This window comes from Anopheles darlingi, chromosome 3 (genome assembly GCF_943734745.1).
Source record: "Anopheles darlingi chromosome 3, idAnoDarlMG_H_01, whole genome shotgun sequence".
Taxonomy (NCBI): domain Eukaryota; kingdom Metazoa; phylum Arthropoda; class Insecta; order Diptera; family Culicidae; genus Anopheles; species Anopheles darlingi.
Window position 1 is genome coordinate 8,294,059 of NC_064875.1, and position 22,763 is coordinate 8,316,821.

Consider the following 22,763-nt stretch of genomic DNA (forward strand, 5'->3'; position numbering starts at 1 on the left):
AAAAAAGTTTGAGAATTTCCGCATCGCATCGAAGCAGCATGTGACCGAAGGGGGTTTCCCTTCTTAGCATCCGTTAAATACTCTGAAGTAACCGGCCAGAAGGGTGCTCGTTTTGAGAGTTTGTGTAGCAGAGTGTATGTGTGTATGTGTGTGTTGGTCGGAAAATTATGCATAAATTAAGACGTCTATCCTAGACAAGCTCTTCGCGCTTCGCGGCAACTGCGTGATTGTTTTACGAGCATCTTATGCGTTTCCATTTCGGCTTTACAACTATTAGGAATTTCATTTAATATTAACTTTTTCCTTTACCTTAATAGCGAATCTCTGTTAATTAATTAGAGGCAGATAAATCAAGTGCTTGGTGTTTTAGTGCAGTGAATCTCAAGGGAGCGAAAAAAAACGAAAATACAATGATAGTGGTGTAGAGCAAAAAGGCAAGAGCTCCAAGAATGGATTGCTGAGTTGTGTTTACAAATTTGAGGCCAGGTTTTTGCAGCTGCAGGGCAGAGAAGGTGGCCTACTAAGTTTGTTTTTCATGCGAGGTAAGAAACTTTAGTTTTAAATGTTAATTCACAAAAAATAAGGTAATTTTAGGTTTAAATTTAATTTAAAAAGCAATTTGAATAATGATATGCTAATGATCTGTATAAAAACTGATGGAACATGAATTATTCTCCCTAATATCCTAATATATTAAATTATTCGCGAACTTTCCCCGTTCATACAATGAATTCAGAACAATAGCAAACCAAAAATCTTTAACAAAGCCACCACAGAAGTCGTTTAAGGGGGGGCTTCGGTATTTTATTTTATTTATTCGCATTTATTTTTTATATTTTTTTATGAGTTCTTATCCTTTCAAGAGTATTGTGTAAAATTTTGAGATCAATCGAAGCAAAACTGACAAAGATATTAATTTTTGAAAAACAGAGCTTCATACATTGTTTAAAGCATCTCGCAACTTTGAATCGCGTTTCCCAAAACCTACGATTGCAAAGTCGGTGCCCATCGTAGCACAAAAACTACTGGACCGATCGATTTGAAATTTTGAACATAAAATCTCTACACTATTTTCCAGGTAGCCCCGTTGAGTTTTTATAAAAATTGTTGATACTTTTTTTTATATAATTTTTTTAATTATGTAAAGCTCATTGATTGAGGCAATATCGAAAAAAAGCTTCACTTTTTCAACTTCAAAAATCTGCCAAAAATCGAAAAATGGGAAATTTAACAAAAACTCGACGGGGCTACCTGGATAAACTTATAATCTAACAAAAGAATATTGATTTGTATATTTATGATGACCCGTCACGTGGCTCCGATGGGCACCGCAAAAAGTACATTTTGGCAGACTTGCCTTTCTAGATTGGATGCCATGGACGCAGTTTAGATCAAATCTTCCTCAAAATGGAACCAAATATTCTTGAATAGTTGTAGTTTGATATGACATTATTTTAAAAACATAAAGTTGGATAGTTTCTTCACTAAAAATCGTCAAAAATGAGCCTTTTTTTAACCCGAAATAACCAAAGCCCCCCCTTAAGGCAACGCAATGAATAAGCATAAAGTTCATCGTGATGATGACCTGCCCATGGCCTACCATTTTGTTTGGCTAACTTTTTGTTTTGACAGTTCCAGCGGTCTGCCATGCACGTGGCCACTTTAAACGAACTGCTCCAACCGTTTCCCTCGTTCGGTTAGTTCCAGATCGCAGTCCAGAGACCACGACGACGACGACGACGACAACAACACGAAGGTCATATTTCTTGATCCACGAAGGGCCCCTGTTGTTTCGGGGGTCAAACCCCGGGGACCACCTGCTCGACTTCGGCTCGACAATACAATAAACTGTGGCCACTGGAGGGGATTGCCAGTGAATTTATCCCAAATTCCTTGACTCCGAGGTCGCACCTTTGTGCGTCGCACCAGGGTGTACACCTCACTCTCTTGTCTTGCTGTCCTCGACTCGTAGGCCATTGTAAGGGGGGAACTTCGAAGAAAAGTTTGTTTCTAGCGCCCAAAAAGGAGGACGAAGGATTCGTTTTTTTTTCTTTCTTTTTATCGGAGTATTTATTCGGGTTCTCAGTCATCTCCTTCCACGAGCTCAGGCAGCTACCTAGGTACTGACCTTTGCTGGGATTGTAATTCTAGGGAGGAATTTAGATTAGTGAAATTCTAGTCCAAATCGTTTTGTGCATTTCGCTTTCCACCTTCACCGTATTCCGGTACTGGTTGGATTATTATTTGTGTTTCCCTGAACGTTTGTTTAGGCTCGTACTGTTTGTGGGGTTCCACCAGCCTAGGGATGGTGTGTCCATCGACGTCCCAATCCCACTTCCACTTCCATTTTCCCAGAACTGGAGCTACTAATGCTGAGACCGGCAGAGGCAGCAAAAGATGGCAAAAAAAGCTCCAAAAGAAAACACGATTCCCGGACTTTTATTAACCGACGACGAATTCGTCCTTTTTCGGAGAAAATGAAATGCTCGTGGAAACGGAAAAGGTAATCGAAAGCACGATCCCGGCGAAGGGACTATTGCTATTTATAAACTGTGTACGAGGAATCGAGCGCCGGATCATGCCACTGATAATGAAGCGTCCAAAACAACGTCCACCATTCGGAGTTGTGCGGTGACAGTCGAGGACGGTGGACATTCCTTGGAGTCGCTTCAGTCGGGTCCCGTCGTGTGCCTGCCTGACCGGGACAGTGGAAGATGAAATTTAAAATTAGTTTTTCTTCGTCGAAGCAGTACACAGCCCCTCACAGCCTCACAAGGCTGTTCGGTGTGGTAATGGTGTCCTGCACAAGAATGTTGATCGAAAACGGCCCATCGCCAGGTCGCTTTTCCGATCGAAGCCCAAGGAGGCTTCTTCTCTGGACTCCCCCTCCGCAGTGTCATCTATTTCCTATGTACAATGTTCATCCTCCGGTGCTCCGATGCAAACAATTCTCTATTAGACGTCGTTGTTTACGGTCTCGTGGGGACGTGCGGGCTTCCGCTTTTAAAGAGGATGTACACTCGCCAAAGAGGATATGCCAACAACGAGGCCCAGAAGATGGTTTGAAGCGCACACAGTGTTGGTGTCACGAATGTGGCCAGGTATTTGATTGAAATTGGAAACCACGCCAGACGTCGTTGTCAGGCGACAGAGGCGATGGTGGTGGTGGCGGTGATGACGGCGTTGGTTACATTGCCCTCGACCAGAATGACAAAATGGCGACAAAATTTCATTTCCTGTCATTTGACGGTCCGCTGGCTGATGCCGTTCTGAGCCATACCGTGCCGTGTTTGATGTCGAGTTTTGTTCGTCCTCGCACCGATACCTTTGCCCTGTCTTGATTCGATTCCACGGCGATATCGATTTATTTTTATCTCACCGGCGCTGATACTGTGTGTACCGTCATCCCATTTTCATCAGAAATTGGATTCACAACAAACGGCAGTGAGATGAATAATGTTTGTAATTGCATTACTTGTATTGGTTTAACAACAAACAAAGGGAGATCCTTTTGAGCTATTCAATTTAGGCTGTTGTGCTAGGCATGTTACTTAGATATAATTTGATCAAGAGAATTGAAGTCAAAATTTTGATCCATTAATCGAAGAAAAATTCAGGAAAGTTGTTAAAACTATTGCCAAAACTATTGAAAACCGCGCAGAAAATACGGTAGTGTTGATAAGACAATCAGGGTTACTCTGTTCAACAACAAAAACATATCCAAAGTCAAGGAATAATGAACTCCCTGCCACTTGGTGGTACGTGAAACTCACCATTCCCGAATACCATAATCCGACAGCACCATTCCAACTGCTGCACAAGAACGATTACAAGTAATCGACGCTCACCATCAGGACGCGATGGTGTGTCGTAAAATGGGACCGCAATGGACTCTTGTTTCGTAGCCGCAGGATCACTACACAAATCAAATTGTGCCGTCAACTGACGATATTTTAAAAACACCTCAGGGAACACGCGTATCCCTCTCTCCGACGGATGCTGCAGCGGTTGCGGCAGCGGTCTACCTCGTCGGCGAAACCAGCAGAGCATCACTGCAGAACCATGGCTAGCTCACAGGATACGTATTTTGCCTGCAATTAGAGCCTTTCAGCGAAGGACCAGCCAAGCCTTACAGCATGCTGGACTTACTGCTGCTGATGCTACAACTACTAGAAGCACACCTGGCCAACGTCGAGATCACGGCTCGGTGGTATAGCTGGAATGAAAGCCGAGCAAATGATAATGAATAATTTGATTAAAGGATGGTATCCCTGGCTGGGGCGTGGGTCCAGTGGAAAGGTTTTCCAAAACCCTCCGTACACCGTGCGATTCATCCTTCTCAGTGGCCGCTAGCCAATGGATGTCGGATAGATGGATGGATAGATGGATGATGTCGCCTTCGAGCGATGAGAGACCGACCGTTGTTCGTACGCGGCGAGCATTAGCTTTCCGACGACGACGATGACGGCGACGGCGGTAACCGCGAGATGAGCGTACAGCGTACAGGACATCGACTGCAGTGCCTGAATCCTTTCCCGTTCGCAAACAGCCAACCGACCGACCGACAGAGGCTGGTGTCGTGTGTTTTGTGCTCGGTGTGCACGATAACACCGGGTACAGAATACGGGACCAGAATGACGGGACAAAGGACATCGTGTACTTGTGCCCGGCTGTGTTCGGCCTGGAGGCTACTCAAGAGGCTACACGGATGACTACTCCGATGATGGCTCCGGATGGCTCCGGATACCGGCTATCTCGTGCCTTCGAGCGCACGGCACCAATTTGACCGGGATTACACCCGGTCCCGGATCTGAGCTGATGGACGAACGACCCGGGTGGGGGGACGTAAAGATGGTTGTTCCCATTTTGAAGCTTTTAACATCATTTAATATCTTCAGTGTGATGCTGGTGAGGACCTGACTGAAGTCTTGTTTTCGCTTTTGTGGTTTCAAAACTAATTACCAACGCTCCTGGAACCGGGAACGGTCGGCTTGACCAAGGTTTATCTTTTCGAAAACAATTCAAAAGCAATAACACATCGTGCGTCGGTCGCAAAAGTGCTCGAAAACGGTAAAAGTAATAAAAGCTGCCGAGGTAAGCGCCTACTCCTCTGCAGCGCGCTCTGCTGTCACGATAACCGCGGACAACGACGGAAGTCAAGCCGGCTTCCGGTGAGCTCGTGAAAAATGGACACAAAACCAATAAACCGTTTAAGCCACGGTTGGTTCGCTCTTCTCGATACTGTGCCATGATGTCCTGTCTTCGGCGTCGTCGAAACGACTGCTCCTGGCGGTGACCTCAATTTTGTGTCCCGATTCTTCACACCCTCCAACAGCACGAGAAGTGCTTGGTGCCGGTGCCGACCATGAAAACGTAACGGCAACCATCGAAGCGTAAAGTCAATATTCTTCAGCTCCAGATTACTTTCATCTGTTCTGGTGCGATCGCGACGCCATTCTTGTGCATGGTCGACTCTGGCCAGTTCTCGGTCGGTGTGTAGAATGTTATTTTTAAATCCGTGTGACTTGTTGGCCACTTTTAACCTTACTTACGGGTGCGCTGTGGCCCAGTCTCTGGTTGGTCCGAGGCACGGTGGCACTCTTGACTTCGACTTACGGTTTGGCTGGCAGGGCAATTATTTGTAGCGTTATCGTTTTCGCATCCATTTTCCGGTGCTCGGACTGGAAGGTGCTTCCATTCAGCAGTATCGAGTGTCTAGAGTGTCTGCCTTGGGGGGCAGAAGGGCGTGGAAATCGAAAAAAAAATCGGTTCAGTCGAATAGAGCGGAAGTACTGTGCGAGAACGAACTGTGGTTCAATATTTGCGCTCGTAAGTGAAGCGGATCGTACAATAAAACGGAGGTGGTAGAAACTGGGCAAAGCCATGGACCTCACTAGCCATAAATTGTACGACCGAGATGAGGATGATGATGAGGATGGCGATGATAAGATAGTGCCGGTACTCCGTGTGGTCAGATCGTAAAATTGTCCAATCATCGATTAAACATGCTAGTGTAATGGTACTTGCAGTTGCTCAAGTGGAATAAACTTCTGTGAAACATTTCTGGCCGTAATTGTACTGATAATAGGACACCCAAAACCTTTGCATTAAACTTATAATAAGAATATTAGGTTTTTAAAATAAGCAACGTATTTTTCATTTCGTGAAACGCAAATTTATCTTCAAAACAATAGTATACTATTAAAGCCTCAAAACTTTCGTAGCTTAGGCGAAATGTATTGCCTTGACTTCTTTATGTATGTTTTAAAAGTGATGAATATTTAATTTTCTGCTACATTTTTGGTCTGACAATTACTTGACGATTACTATCCATAGAAGACCTGGTTGAGTTTCAAAGTTCTATTTCCGAGTATCTAGAGACTGTCGTCTACACCGAGTCGCTTCGCAATCAATCAATATTTTATGACTAAAAATAGGCCCTCGATAGAAACTCAACCGTTAACGAGTGAGGTCGGTCGGTCACCACATCGAGACCGGTGGAAGCCGCCGTCACCGCCACTGTCAACCTTCCGAGGCAGAAGGTGGATATCATCTTCACCATTTCCTTAAGCTAGCCTCTCCGGCCGTCCCTAGGACACTCCGCTAACCTTCAGTACCTCACGCCACCCCGCCTGCTGAGGGCTGAGATTATGTCGCAAAACTTTCTCGATCAACCAATGGCACAGGGCACTCTTCCCGAGGCGTACCTTCGTCAACGAGTCTACTTCGAAGCGAGTTGCAGGGCTCCAGGAATCGTAGCGCCACCCCCGAGATTATCTGCTATTATCGAGTAGATCAGGGTTGCGAGGACGAAGTTTGAGTTCAGGAAAAATTATGCTCCCGTGTGGCTGGAAGGTGTCCGGGAGCTCTGGCAACTGATCCAAACTCTTCGATAGCCACCACTCTGCGGGGAGGAAAACGTAATGATCGAGGTCGAGGCCTGGTGCGTGCGGGCGTTAGTCAATTATTTAAGGCACAACGGGTGGATATTATGCTGATAGGGATGGGTTGAAGCGCCGTTTCGGACGGTCTCGGACACGGTACCAATTAGGCGTGCTAAATTGAATTCAAGGATCCCCCCGGACCGGAGCTTAAGGAAAAGTTTTCTCCCCGACAAACGGGCCGGGGGGCAAGATGACCGTAAAGATGCAGCGGGATAAATCAATAAAAGCATAATTTCACTCATTGCAGTGCAGTGTTCCGTCTATGCTTATCATCTCCTGTTATTAGCCCACTTTACTGAAGGGTGCTCGGTACGAAACGTCTCTCGCTCTCTGGTTATTAAAGGGCGCTTTTAAAGTAAATGATTTAGATAGAGTCATCACACGGATGGAGACGTGGCTGTGATGTGCCAAGCGAGCCAGACTCTTAGGCAACTTCCAACATCAACGGTACTAGCGCGTGGTTGCCAGGCTGGCTAGTTGGTTGCTTTTATGGGTTTACACACTAAAAAGCAAAATTTATCACCATTCGGTAGCGTCAGTTAACTGCTTCACGTCGCAGCGAGATAGCCCTCCTCTGTGTATTGTGGCAACTCCGGTAGCACTACACTGCCCGGATACTGTCCGGGTGCTAGCCCGGCTGCTGGAAAGCTCCCGGTTTTCACCTTATAAATTATCTGCCACGTTGAGCGCATCCCTTTTGTCGGGCTTAGTGGTAGTGTGCTGGGCTCACAAAACCACTACCGCCACCGCCGCCGAAGCGAGAACGTTGTCACGATGAAGACATGTGATGGAAAATAATAGCTATCTGATGGCTATAACTCATGTGTGTGTATGTGTGTAGAGTGTGCTGGGAGGGAACTCCTCGTTTACTCCCTCGTACACGGACCGATGAAACACATTACATTAAACAAAATTAATGATGACGTCTTGGCTGCTTCCGTCGAAGCTTCCTCGTTCGTTCGCCACCAGGAATTGGCTGGCGCACGTTCTCAAGGTTGCCAAGGAGACCTTATGAATAGCTATAAGATCAGCCGACTAGCTGATACGGAAGTTCGGGTTTTCCATTTCCGGGCCACTCCGATCCGGGAGCTGCTGTCGAAACCCTCATCATCTGTCGAGATTGCGACGGGAATTTCTCGTTGCTCCGTCGATTGATAAGGATATGCTGTTGTAAGCTATACGCAGCGCTCCCTATCATCCCTATAAATCACGGGCTCTCGAAAAAGAATTAATATTTAGTAGCCATTTTGAATGGCACAATGTGAAGCCAACTCCGTAGACGAAAATGTATTCCAAAAGTAGAAAAGCTTAATTTCAACTTTCCAGAACGTTCGGCGAACGTTCGTTTCGCGAAATCTTGATCAAAAGTTGAAACCAAACATCACCAACTATTTCCGGCTCCAAACTGCTGCTGCTCGCGATGACTACGAGTCCTCCAACCATCTGGTTTCACCTAGAAGTCGAAAAGTAAATTCATCCTTCACTTTGACTTTGGCAGGTCTCGTGAGATGCGCCCTGGCGGAAACATCCTAGTCCTATTTGCCCCGCAAATCCCGATCGGCCGCTCCATCACACCGCCCGTTGCTGTTGCTGAGGATATACAAAGTCAGCAGTCGCTAGGCGCTCCCCGGCACACTTACTTCATTTTGAATGAATTCTGGAAAACCGATTTGGAGCATACTTAAAGCCTATCATCTGGGGTGAACCGTTGACGCCGTAGGATTGCTGAAGTTGCTGAAGTCGCTCCCAACCTTCTCTGCTACTGCTGGCACAAATGAAGGAAAAACTTTTCGTCTGCCGATCAGGCTTTCCCAGCTGCTTTTACATGAGAAAGAGGCCGTCTTAGACGAAGGACGGATAGACGCACAGGGAGTGTAAGCTAGCGAAGGTTGGCAAGGCCTTATACCTTCACCACTTGAATCGGGGTTTCGTTTCTGAAGCCTCGGTATGCTTTTCAGCAAAAGTTTTTCGATTATTTAGTTCTGCCAAGGATTTTGGGATCTTCCGCTTTGGGGCTGTGCGCAGCGATCTGGAATGCTTCGCGCGAGCAGACATACGATACCGGGATGCTCGAGGATGGTTCGAGGAATTGAAGAGCAGTCGCACTTAAAGCTGAGCCCATAAATACCCATTTTGTCGTTTTCCTGTTGTTTTTTTTTTTCTACGATGGCATAATTAAACAGATTCAACAGCACACCAATGAACGGGACTCCGATTTCCATAATTCTCCTTCGCAGTTTGATCGATACCTTCCTCTCGCGAGCATCCATCCTTACTCTGCGAAGTCCTTCCTTGTTTTGTGGACACTTTGGTCACGTCGGTCGGATTCATCCATTCGCTCGGTTTCATTAACAGACTTAAACATTCAGAATACCGTCTTTTTTTTTTGCAGCATGAACATCAACCATTCCGTCCACGAACACGGAAGAGAGTTTTGACGGGGATGGAAGGAAAATTTTTAATTAAAAATCTTTCACAAACCAAACGAAGCGACACTTCCCTGCTAAGCACAGAGTATGAACCGAGAGGAACTTTTGCTCTTGAGCATTCCAACTTTTTGTTCGGTTTTTCTTCTGCTTCGATGTTCGATTGCGACAACCTGGAATGGTATCCAGTTATAACCGGTCGGCATCGCAAGTTGTGGTTTGTGTGTTGTGGATGTGAACTAAGGAATGTCTCACAAACGTTCTCTCGTCATTTCACCATTTCCAATTAACTACCGATGGAATTGCTAATATTTTCCAATCATCTGTGTGGTGTCGAAGAAGCGAGACGCAAGAATTTGATAGTACGATTAAAACCTAAGCAAAAAATTGAAGGAGCATTGGTTTTTTTGCGAAGATAATAGTAAAGTATTGATTAAAATCTTTTTCTAAAACGCACTGTTATGTATTTGGCAGTCCTTAAGAAGTGCATAAAATTTTAGATTACCTACTACGTCTCGAAATGTACGCCCTTTAATTATGAGCTTCCATTTGCTGGAAGTAATCATCATAGTGTAGTTCTTGCTGAATGCTCCCTGAAAAGACCACTAGTGACGACAAATGGGCGATAATTGTTTGTTCACAGGACTTGCGTAGTCTCGTTCGCCGCGAAATGTTCTAATGCATTCATCATTATCACTTCATTTGCCATCTATCAGAAGGGACACGTTTTTATCTCGAGACAGTTTTTCATCCCACTGTCTCGTGCGACTGGTGCAGGTAATTAGTATAATTACACTAATTAAATCACGATATCATTCTGCAACGGTGCTGAATGCTGCGGACTGTCAGATAGCGCCATCGTTCCATCGGGACAGCCGGAGACTTCTGTGACGTCTGTGGCCGACTTCTGGCCAGGCGCTGTTACTTGCCTGCTCTTGATGAATGATGCACGGCACTTTTTGGACAGGAAATAGCGAACGAGCTCGTCGGAACTAAGGGAAGAGATTGCGCATTCGTTCGTTCGTTCGTTCGTTTATTCATAATGAAAGCTTACACAACTAATTACTACTAATGAAGCGGTTGGTTTGTTACGCCATTCACCATTGAGAATCCCTATTGCTCGTGGTGATGTGTCTGTGATGCAAGCACCATTTGTGGAATGTTTCTGTGAACTGGCAAATGAGCATAAACCCCGGTTCGTTCCGTAGCCAGGAAACGAATAAACATCGGCATCATTATACAGATCGTTGCTGTTCCCACGGGTGAACAGCATAACGAACAGCATCCAACGGAACGGTTGCTGCATGATATTCGTTCTTTGTATGATCCATCTGAGTACATCATAACACGATGTGGAGGTTGTTACAAGCTTTTCGTGGAAGGGAGAAATGTCTTACCCAGCTACAGATGGAATGCTCTCCAGTTTCATACGCTATTCGTTTATGAAAACAATAGACAACGGACACAGTAATTAAGGACATTGGACATTGAACATTGGCTGTTCCATTTTACAATCTTGTTTTCTAGAGAGTGGAGATTGTGTAACATAATTGTTAAGCATGACCACAAGTTTGCAGCACATCGTTTGAAGTACTCCACATTTCACTTCTTCACTCTTTCGCTTCTTCCCTTCCTCTTGCAGCCCCCGATCGGAACTGACGATGGACTTCAAGGCGTCGACCACGGCCACCATTGCGACCATCGACAAGGGCAGCGATCGGACGTTTGCGTCGGCCTTCTTTCACCCGCCAGCCTCGCCGACACACGTGGGCTGCTGTATGCTGAACAGGGCCCCCGTTCGGCCCCCCTCCGAGATCTACTTCGAGAGCCGGGGCAAATGCTGCAAGAAGCTGCTCCGATACAATGGTTACCCCAATAAGGTACCGATCGTGATTTATGGAACACACTCTCACACACACATACACATACAATCCGACAACACCAAGCTGAGAATGTTTGTTTTATATTGTGCAAATCCACATTTGCTTCTCTTCAAAAAGGTGCTGCTCTACCCGGAGGAAGGATGGGCCCGCAGTGCCGCCTCGAGCTACTGGACGATAGCGCCGTGCCGGTGGCGAAGGAATCGCTGCATCGTCGAGGAAGTCGCTGGCTCGAGAAAGTGAGTGAGGATACGATGCTCGCCAACAACGGGGCTGGGAGGTTTCTTCGAATGAATTATTGACGCCCAGGAACACAGGGCCCAGGTCCCCTGTGTATCGTTGCTTCCTGATCGGTTCGATCGATGAGTGTCGCTGCTGTCTGGTTGCACTGTTGGCACTGGAGTTGCATTTTCAGCACAGCCGATGCAAGGCAGCAGCAGCAGCAACACGATGGCTTCGTTAGAGGTTGACTGACACCCGGCACCAGCCAATGATGGTGCCGTTGGTGGGAGAGGGAGGTTAATGAATTGGAAAGACAACGTTTTCCGGTTGGTGGCCTGGTTTTTCGCGTGGTGCATTCGTTCAGTAAGGGTCTAGACGTGGCCTTGTGTCTATAGATCACTGCGAACACTCGGAACAATATTTTTGTCGTTAAAGCCGTTGCTACAGCGAAATGGAACTGTTTTTAGAAACATGGCTACTAGACGGTAAGTCGTTCTGTCAACAGTTCATCGCCTGTTTCGATGATAGTTTGTAGCGGAAATGTTGTATTGAGCTGACAGTTTAACCTCCATTCTATCGAGGAAAATGCTCAAACAACTTTGCAGGAGACGTGAAAACTCGAATCGAGATTGGATCAGGGAGATTTGCTCTTTTATTTTGATATACAAAGATACAGACTTTTAGGAAGTTATAGTATAGAAAGTAACTGAAAAGGAATGTATTCCTTTTATATTTATCGAACAAGAAAGCCCATGAATGAGAGGAAGTAATATTGTTTGTTATACTGCACCTGCCTCTACCGTAGAATGGAACCTTCTCTTGCATTCTTTGTGCATTTTTAAAGGTTACAGCATAGCCATCGGCATACCGAAGCGTTACACCATGGCTTGGCATGCTTGCTTTAAGACTTGACCATCATGATCTGGATACAGTCCAGCAAGAATCTCAATCCTTTACTTTCGTCTTAGGTAAAGAACCGGGAGCAAACAACACCGACCTGGGTCTGCCTCTACCGGGCTAGCCAACATATTCAATCTGGCTCCAAACCAAAGATTTACTACTATCCATCCCTTCATCCGGTGCAGCCAGTCCTGCCCGTGGCCGGTTGTTTGCCAGGGATGATTAATATTTTCCGTTTTCCACATATATTCAATATTGGACTCCCATAGTGGGTCGCCCAACAGGAGATGTCGATAGAAAGAAAGGGAAGAAAGAATGAATATTACAACGGCTCAACGGATAGTCCCGGCCCCATAATACGATCCACGAATGACAAATCGTTTCGAATTTCCATATTTTTTACACTCTCCCCGCTGGTTTCGTCCGTTTTTCCCAAACATCTGCCGAATCTGCCGAAAGGCCATCGATCTCGGCGAAGGCTTCCCCGGTTTAACCACCCGAGCGGATTATCGAAGACTCCGCAGGGGCTAGACGAAGCAGAACACTTCGCTTCAACAGCGAGGCCGCCCTCCCCGGAGGCGCCTGGAGAGTGATTGGGTTTATTTGCTTCGGAAAATTTGTCTTCCGTTGCGTATCGCGAGCCCCAACAAGAACCCCTTTTTTGCGCCTCTCGATTGCGCCTGACGGACGGCCAGCTGACGGCGCGAGGAACAACTTTCTCCCAGGGCCGAGCAAAAGCTCTGTTGCCCGGTGAAAGGCTCGGCCTCAGGGCAACCGATCGGTCGAGGGAAAAGTTAAATTTGTTCATCGCAGTCAAGCGTACAAAAGACGGGCCCGTAGACGCGTTCGATATTCCTGGAACTCGGAACGCCGAACGTTACGAACGGTTCGGTGTTTGGACGTCGAGCCCACGAGCCCACGAGTTTCCCTGGCGCTTATTCTGCAAGCCTTGCTTCGATCGGTTTTTGGTTTTAATGCTGTGGCCACGAGCCACGACACCCACCCATCGTGGAATGTCAATTTTTCCGCCCTGTTAACTCCGGTGGAAGCGGTAGGACCTCCTTTGGGGCGTTGTTTATGTAATGGAGATAATTATGCTCTGCGGTGTGTCCCTTGGCCTTGGGCTTTCCGTTGCCCTTTTCCGTCCAGTAGCAGAAGTTAATTTCCCTCCCCGATTGCATTGTCAGCATTCAGCGACCGTCTTCTGGTGCGGAAAATGGAAGAAAGGGACGGGTCAAAGGGACTTTGACTCCCGCTGACGCTTTTCCAAAGGTCCCCAACGGTGCCGTAGGAGTTTCTAACAAATAACAAATAAAAAAAAAACCCATTTTCGACTCGAAGAAAGCAAAGTAAAGTAACGGACTGACCGCAGTCTCGAAGCTTGAATGCTGACTTGAATGAGCTCGAGAGCGGGAATCGAAAATAAAAAGCACGAGCATAAAACTGCAATAGCTTATGCGCGCCCTCCTGGGGAAAGTGCTTTTCTTTTACCGCCGCCAACGACCGTGGCACGGTGAGATCGAGAAGGAAAAAGGTCCATTTTCCGGATGGTGTAGTAAAGGGGAAAGTTGGAGCATAAAACTGGTGCCACTGGTGGCGGTGCCGCGCTGTTCGTGTCATTAGCAGGTCCGCTTAAGCAGAGGGTCCCTGGGTGGAAAAGGAAGAGTTATTTTTTCCCTCGGAATAATTAGTGTTCCACGGGGTACGCTAAGCTTAAATGGGTTCACCGCTGCGCCGATCCCCCGCTTCCCAACTACTCACAGGGCCACACACACACACACACCCAAGCACACACCTTTGGTGCCAATGATGTTCGCTCGGATGGAATGGTTTGGGTCAAAAGTTTTAATTGTTGTTTTCGAATTAATTACGAACGTAATCTTTTCATTGTCGGGATGGTATGACCGCAGGTTCGGCCCGGGCCCAGACCACGACCTAATCGTGCTTGGTGTTGGGTTCAGATTTTCGCGCGGAAATGGAAATTGCTTTAAAGCGAAGCGTTTGAAATGAAACCGGATTTGATTTTCTTTTTGGAGTATAAATGGTCGCAATCTCAATTACCATTTGGAAACAGAAAGTCAAATCAATACAATCGATATTGACAAATCGTGCCATCGGATACATTCGAGCAAACGTCAAGTGCGCCATGTTACGAGAAGTTACCCTAGCCACCATTAACAATCACTGTAAATCAGTGCCTACGCTCAAAGGTTAGCGCAATGGATTAACGACGGCTGCCGGTTCCATGAATTCTAATTTAAAATAATCCCACTCTTCACTCCCAATCCTGTACGCTATAATCAATCTTAGTTTCACTTCCCACGGTGGTGCCCGAGGTGCCCGCGCAACTCTGAAGCAAACATGTCTCTACGCACCTCCCGCACGGCTTACTCTGGTCCTGGGGATCGGTAATTTAATTTATTTTCTGTCCAACATATATTTCAACGATATCGACGCACGGCACGGTGTCGCACTGCTGTCATTAATCAGTGACAGTGCAGCACGAGCAGTGAGTGTGGCAGGGTGGGTGCCCGGTTACTAATCCCCTGTTGCTGCACGCTAACTCGCCTACTACAGATACGGGACTCATATCAAGCGTTGGAATTTACATTTAGTTGATTATCTCCCTCGACGGCCCTTCCTAAAGGAGGTGTCTAGCTGAGCGGGATTACATTCGCGGCGACACTGGCAGGACAATAGCTAGAACGGTTTCCCAGGATCAGCGCCCCCCCTGGATACGGTGCCATACTAACCACCAGCCTAGCCTAGCTGAGCGTTAGGTTTCGTTGTCAGATGTCGATCCAATTCCGATCGGCTTCCGAGTCGATTGTCGCTGTTGGTTGGTTGGAACCCCCTAAAAGGCATTTGTGCCACCGGGAGCGCAGAGGTGACGGTCTAGTCAGCGAAAAGTTGCCCCAACAGAAATTAATTACGAAAGTGTCAATTCGTTTAATTAAAATGTCGCTTCGCCTGACTAGCAGCGAACCGTGAGAACCGCGCGCTGTGGAAGAGAATGAATTTAATGAATTTTCCTTTCTCTGAACTGTGAGGTGTGTTTGTGCGCCGCTAATCCAAGTAAGCTTCAAGTTTTTGGTTCAAGAAGTTCCCATAAGTTGCAAGTTCTGTTACGGTTGACATCGTGGCACCATATCGTTACAAGAGATGTCCATATGTGTGCGAACTTGTATGTGGTGGCCCCCGATCGGTGATTTGTTTCACTTCATTCAATAGACCACGGTTCAGAACTGAAAACACATTTTTCCGGAAATGTGCTATCCTCGATAGTCGAATCGCTCAGCCCATGAGCAAGATGGCCTCTCGTCCCCGGGAATGCATACCTAATAAAGTTTCGAACAGTTTTTCGGAGGGGAAGAGGGACTGTAAAACCTCCCGGCCATACGGGGACGAGGAGAAAGGATTGAGAAATGGCTCATAAACAAGACAATAACAATAATTGAAAAGAAACGAGGGTTCCGACTGCAGAACAGGGAGTAGTCACAGCAGTTAGGCAAGAAGTCAGGCACCGTTTCATTCATCGTCATGCTGGCCCCAATTCACCTCCCCCCCCCTAACCTTACCCCCCAAAAAACATTCGTTCTCGCTGCGTCATTCTACAGTTGTCGTCCTTTGCTGATGGCGACCGACAACAGCAGCTTTGTGCAGCGCCACATACAAACACAGTTCCATGTGTGGTGTGCCAATGGCGCCGGTCACCCCCACCGCCCCCTCCAAAAAACCCAATTCCTTCCAATCGGACACGCAGACCACGGATGCCAGAGGGTTTGCCTACGGGCTGCCCGAAAAACTGCGCTACCCCGGAGGACCTTTTGCGAGCAAATAAAACGTTATTGGAACGCTTTCCAGTAGCAGCAGCAGCAGCAGCAGTAGCAATGGCAGCAGTGGCATAAGAAAACGTGCTTCCTGCTATGATCAAGCAAACGATCCGAACGAACGCTTTTTCCACAACCTCTTCTCGGGGAAGGTTAGTTTTTGTGTGCTTCTGTCTGTGTGTGTGTGTGTGCACGCGTCCTGGACCGTTGTGGTGACCAGCGTTGTCGTCGTCGTCGTCATCGCACGTTCACGCCGTTCGGCAGCCAGTTTTATGAGTGTTTTTCTTTGCCTTTGCCAGGGTTCGGAGGGTTTTTTTTTCGTCAGGGGAAGCTGCGTGTGACCGATGAAAATTATACCCACGGGGCCTGACTTCTTTCTGGTTGTGGCTTGGGGCCTACGACGATGCGATCGGGTACAAATGGCAGTGCCGAAAGGGCACACCCGCACACACACACACACACACACGCGCGCGCACCGGTTATGGGCCGGATGTTTCCATTTCGCTTTTTTTCCTCTTTTTTCATTTTGTGTGTGTGTTTTTTTTTTGGTTCATTGCAATTCACTCCTGAGCTTTTCTGACATCTTTATCTGAGTGTGAACTCGACGCCATTTTTCGGTATTTTTTGTTCACCCCCGCTCGGTCAAAGCATAATTTTGGAACCGAGTGTTGACGTTGAGGGAGCATCATCATCCGTATCAGCGCGAACGTTTTTCGTGGTGAAAAGCGAATATTAATTTCATCGGAATGCCAATGGTGATCAATTTTAACGCTGCTTCAACGTCACGGGATCATTGGAGTGGAGTTTACTGGAACCCGCAACTCGTTTCGCTTCGCAAAACCCGCTTTACAGCAAACCCGAACCCGCGGTAATGTGGTTTGATTTATTGATTTCCCTAAAACCCGTACGTACGGCACTCGTAAAACTTGTGTTTATAGCTTCGACTTCAAATCAGTGCCACTTCAGGGAAATGGCTGCCACCCGGAAAACCCACAACATTCTCCGGGAGGGAGCGTAAATTAACGAGTGCCCTAGAGTATTCGTTATTAGGGCAACGAGGGTGCCTTTCAAATGTTTGTGGTATTGGCAAAAAGCGGGAAAGACTAATCAATCTCAACATCTCGCATCGGTTTCGAGTCACGATTTGCAAGACGGCGGCTACGGAGGAGTTTGTGTTATAAATCTCGTTTCCACAATTTCGACCTCCATTCGGTTTGGGAGCAAAGAGGAGGGGAGGGTCCTAATATCAAAGTGATTAGCCGTTCCCAGGGAAGCTTAGAAAGATCCCAGGAGCTCTCCAGTGTTCTCTACGTAGTTCAGCCTCCCGCGGGGGTGATTTGAGCCGAGCTCGAGCATCGTTTAGTACGATCCTTTGGGGGGTACGCTCTTCACGAAGTCCTGCCGGGCTGCCACTGAAATCGCCCACATTATTTCTTCGTTAAGCTCCCTTTTCGCTTAAGGATGGTTTTGAGACGCCACGGAGGATAAAGAAGGTCTGTTCAATTTGCTTGATGAGTGAGCTATCGTTTTGGGGAACTTTGACGAAACTAGAGAAATATTTAATTAGAAGAAGGATCGCTCTTTTCTGTGGCCTCTCAAGTGGACAAAAGCTGGTGAAATATTGTTTAGGCACCACCACCACAACAACAGAAAAGTCATCCCCTAATTTTTTTCAGTCCGAATCGTCCAAGCTCCTCTGTTCCCCAAAAAGTTCCACAGTTCCTCCGTTGTTCCGGCCTAGATCGACTCCATTCGCTGAGTGTCTTTTCGGCTATTAGCACATGCCACCCCGACGAGAACCCCGACGAGAACCCCGTGGCGAGAACCCCTGCAAATCCTGCAAACATGCCTGGCAACACACAGCCGACAACTATACGATGCTGGCTCGCGTGTCCTTGGCGAGCGAAGAAGGAAGCACCCGAAACCGTGGCTTAAGGACTGAGAGGACAAAATTTTGCCAAGTAATTTAATACGGCATCTCATTAGCCTGCCACTCCCAACTCCCAGAAGCTTCTTCCGAGGGAGTGCGTTTGTGTGTGTGTGTGTGTGTGTGTGTGTGTGTGTGTCTGTTAAGCCAACAGAGCCAGCAAGCGAGTGGTGAACCGACTAATTTAAATCCAAACCAACGTGGCCGAGGGTTTCCTCCTTCTCACTCTACTGTTTAGCGAAACCAACAAAAAACCCCAAAAAAACGAACACCCTCGAGGACCTTGTCCTTCTCCTGGGGGGCTTATCTCCGAGCCGAAAGGAGACTGCGACGACTTGTGAAATTATGTCATAATTCTACGAAAAACATTCACAAATTAAATCGTCGAGTCATTTGGTCTCTCGGCTCCGCTACTGGCCTCTGGCTTAGCGTGTAGCTTTCTGCAGACCGACCGAAGATGGTTGTGTTGAACACTAACAAGACCGCCGAAAGCAATGAAACCAGATGATTGAGGTCTTCCCGGTAGGGGATATTTTCTTTCGCAATTTGCAAGTATTAGCAGCCGAGGGAGGGGGGAGCATATCAATCTGATGGAATCCAATGTTGTTGTTGTTTTGAAGGCGTTTAAGCAGAACAACAAAACCGGGGAGGAAAATTCCAGAAACACCTCCACGCGAAAGTGTGTTTGATTTGGCATTAAGCATGGGAATATTGTTTTATGATCTCTTCCTATTACTCTCTCTCTCCATGCTTCACAGACAAACAACCCAAGGGCGGATGATTGTGGTCGGTGATGGGGCGCTCCTCATCGTCGGTACCTTCAAGCGCCGCTCGCCGGATCCCGACTTCAAGGTAAGTTGAGCCCTGTGGAGCCCCCGTATTAGAAAGTCAAATCGCTCGCTCGCAGCATAATATAGCATTTTATGAGCTTCGGAGAGCCTTGATCAAAAACAGAAATATTATCCCCAAACGGTGGGCGTCCCGCTGTCCCACACGCGAAGTGAAGTTTATCTTTCCCATTAAATCGTACGGATACGGAGCGAAACTCCGTTGGGAGACAAATCATAATTATGTTTGTTCGTCTTCGTCCCACCCCGTCCAGCTGTATCTCTCGTCCAACATCAGCCTGGCCGACTACAACATGGGCTACTGCCTGACCGGTACGCTCGAGCGTGGCTGCCAAAGGACGAACCAGTTCCAGACGACACACTTCGCCGTCATACGGCGCTGCTGGCCTTCGCACGATGGGCACGACGGTCACGGTGGAGCCGGCGGTGGCGGTGGTGGTGGTAGTGGCTTCGGTGCGGCACATAAAAGCAACAGCAAAACCCAACACACCTACATCGACTTTCTGTTCAACCGATGACCGCTCAACCGGTTGAGCTGGATGAGCTTCGCTTGAGGGCCCCAGTTTGCGGCCCGATGGCTGCTACCTGCCTGCCTGCCTGCCTTTTGCCAGTTGCTGTTGCAGTTTTGCGTTTTTCCTTCCTCTCGAAAACATTTCCTCAACCGAACCACAAAAACACAATCAACTCATATTTAATGCATGCAAGCGAACGAAGCTAAATACCTACAGTGGTGACGAATGTCGTAATGTGAGTGTGATAGGCAGTCTCGATAATCGCTGACTAGTAGGTTAGAGATCGACATCGATTTGATGAGATGCTATATTTAACGCTTGTGCGCGATAGTTTTTTGTAACTAGAACACACACACACACACACATGCATACGGCATCTTAGGGATGCCTAGTCTGCCTCTGCCTCAGCACGAGAAGCGCGAGTTATGATTAAAACTATGATGCATCAATTAGCGCCTAAGCTTGACCCTTTATACAGTAGAGAAGATCACGGGTGCAAATGGTTAAAAAAAAAAACACCAAACCAGTCAAGCCACAGATGGTAACGCTCTATAGAAAGCAGAATATACGAATCCCGCGAAATGGAAAACTAGAACAAAATACAAAACGAATCAATTAACCAAACACAACCAGCAACCGCTCTTGCTTTATAAAAAAAGAAACTAGAAAGGGAAATAGAAACAAACGCTATGCCATCAACCGGCTGGTCGCTGAAGCGAGAAACAAATATATAGAATAAAAGTTCGCAAACAGGAGAACAGAAATAGGCAACAAGGCATAAAGACAAACACTGTACTCTCGTAGCTAGGAGCGAAAACAGGGCGGCGAGACTATGCGCGCGATACCGATGTGCATGCTTTTGCCTGAAATCCACAATCTAAAAATAACCCCACAATTGAAAATCAAATATGTAAATCAAAATGGCAACCAAAACCAAATATTGTGACAACCATAGCAAACGCGGCGAGAAAGGTAGAGAAGAGAGAGTGAGGCAAAGGCAGAATAGAAGGAGAATCTGCGTAGTGGAGCAGTAAATGAATGAAGGAAACAAAAACACGCGAATATATGTGAAAGACAAAAATCGATCCGGACTCGATGAATCGAGTAAAAGGTAGGTGCGAAGCAACAAAGGCTGGTGGTGAACGGTGTGAACCGCGTTTTGCAACATAAAACCATCATTTTTGGCGATTGTTCGACTGTGGATGAAAATGGAGCAGCCATAAAAGCAAAACATAACGGAGCAGTCCAGGCTGAAGGGGATTGACGGTTGAAATGTGAAAACCAAAGCCTACTCGGGATGATGCTGACGATGGCGGGAATGTCATACGGATCCCGGTGCGTACGGAATGGAGCGGAGTGAAGCAACGAATAAAGGGACAGTCGATAGCAGAAGTGGAATGCTTATAGACAGGGAGGAAGGCAGGGATGGGCTAATGGCAAGTTGAAACTAGAAGAGACGTATTTTTGTACCGCAACTACATTTTGTACATATACATATAATCATCGCTTGATAGGCAATCGAACGTGAAATGTGTGTAAAAGAGAAGAAGAATGTAGTGGAAAGGCCATGCGGTGACGCCATCGCAATCGCGGGCATCACTATAGTCCCATCGCTGTACAGTTGCGTTTCTCTTCTCCGCCAAGATTGCTTTCGGATAAAGGATGAATCGGACGAATTGGAAAGAAAATAAAACCCTAAAAAGACGATCTACATTAAAAGGAAAACTCTCCAATTCTGTGGTCTCCAGTTTTCCGATGCTTGTTTGTGATGTTAGAATAGATTACCGCACGTCCTTCACGTTTGCGTCTTAATGTTTGACAAGCAATTCATTCCTAGGTTGATTTGAAATGCTCCATGGTGTGAGGCACAGTTCAGTTTCGGAATTTCCGCTTCCGTCGATCAGCTTTGTTTCCAGTTCCAATTTCCTCCCTTTGAACAGTAGCGGTGTAAGCGAGAGAGAGCAAGAGAGAGAGAGAGGCATGGCGTCTCTAGCCAATAGTCAATGAAAAAAATTAAACAAAAAACCCTCCCGGACGCACTTGCCGTTCGGATTCAAAGAAAAACGTAACACGATGAACATTAACGTCCTGCCAGTATTTAACGTCCATAACAGATAGTTGTCTAGTTGCACACGTCGGCGACGACAGCGGCGATGACAGCGACTGGCGCCTCCCACCTCCCCCGCCGCACAACGATGGCTGATGACTGAACGAAGGAATTGTTTTGCAGAAAGGACGAGGGCGCGATCGCTAGTAGGACGAAGGTCGGCAAACCTGCTCGCTCGAGCTTCACTTATGACATGCTAGAATAGACAGAACATACAGCTTGGGGTTCGAGGCCAGATTTAATGTTGCTTTTCCCGACCGTCGTTTGCCTTTCGCTAGGTTCCATTTTGGGTTCACGCTACGCATCATTTTGCGCCTCATTTTTAAACATGATTTGCATCGCTTCGCCAGCGCACTCATCGTTGAGCTCTACTTTTAACGGACTTGCCAGCACATCTAATTATGTTTCACTTGTATCCACGTTGCACCGTATAATCGGTATGATTATATATAATTACGAACTCATTAAGACACCTACGTGCGGCAGGAAAGAATTTGCTTGGGGATCTTCTTCTTCTTCGAATCTCCCTAGTTCAGCTACGGAGCTACGGTGTTTGGGGGGCGGCCGTGCAGTGCGGGTAGCGGGTGCGTGCGTGCGCGGGCGCGCGTCAGCAAAGCGTCCAGCCTACCGTGTGTCGCATGTAAAGTAGAAGAAAGACTATTTTTTCTAAAGGAATTTATATACAACAGCCCATCGAAGGGATGATTAGAGGGTTTTGAGGGTTAAGATTTGCTTACCTAGAGGCAGGGAGCGCCGCTTAAGAAGCGCAGCGACGAGGCGCAGTAGATGACGTAGCACCACTTCTGTTCTTCTGAAGACAGAGCAAGGTCCCAAAGGCAGAGGTGGGTGGGTAGTAGGTTTGGCGCGGTTAGTATCGCGGGAAAAATCGCGAAAAAAATCGCTAAGTAAATCTAAGTAAGTCGCAAAATCACTAAATGGGTCAATCCGGCCCGTCCGATGTGTAAGTGTGTAATTATGTACTGTAAGACGAATCCCGTGTTTTGTGTGTGTGTGTGTGCAGAACGATTGTGACACTCGAATGAAAGACGAACGATGATTGGGCGGCTTACGAGCATGGAGGAGGTGAATTGAGAAAATAAATGTTGTTATCATTTCGATATCGTCTTGTGGTTACGATTTTTTCCTTCCTCTACTTCCATTTCCGAA

At 47.0% G+C, this 22,763-nt stretch overlaps 1 protein-coding gene across 1 annotated transcript; it reads left to right on the forward strand.

Annotated features, from left to right (window-relative positions):
• The first annotated feature begins 346 nt into the window (after window positions 1–346).
• Window positions 347–22,678, forward strand: LOC125953668 (uncharacterized). Its single transcript, XM_049683374.1, has 5 exons — window positions 347–542; window positions 11,013–11,250; window positions 11,371–11,489; window positions 18,888–18,981; window positions 19,232–22,678. The coding sequence occupies exons 2-5, from the start codon at window positions 11,032–11,034 to the stop codon at window positions 19,493–19,495; spliced, it is 696 nt and encodes a 231-aa protein (XP_049539331.1). The 5' UTR covers window positions 347–542; window positions 11,013–11,031; the 3' UTR covers window positions 19,496–22,678.
• Window positions 22,679–22,763: the final 85 nt, after the last annotated feature.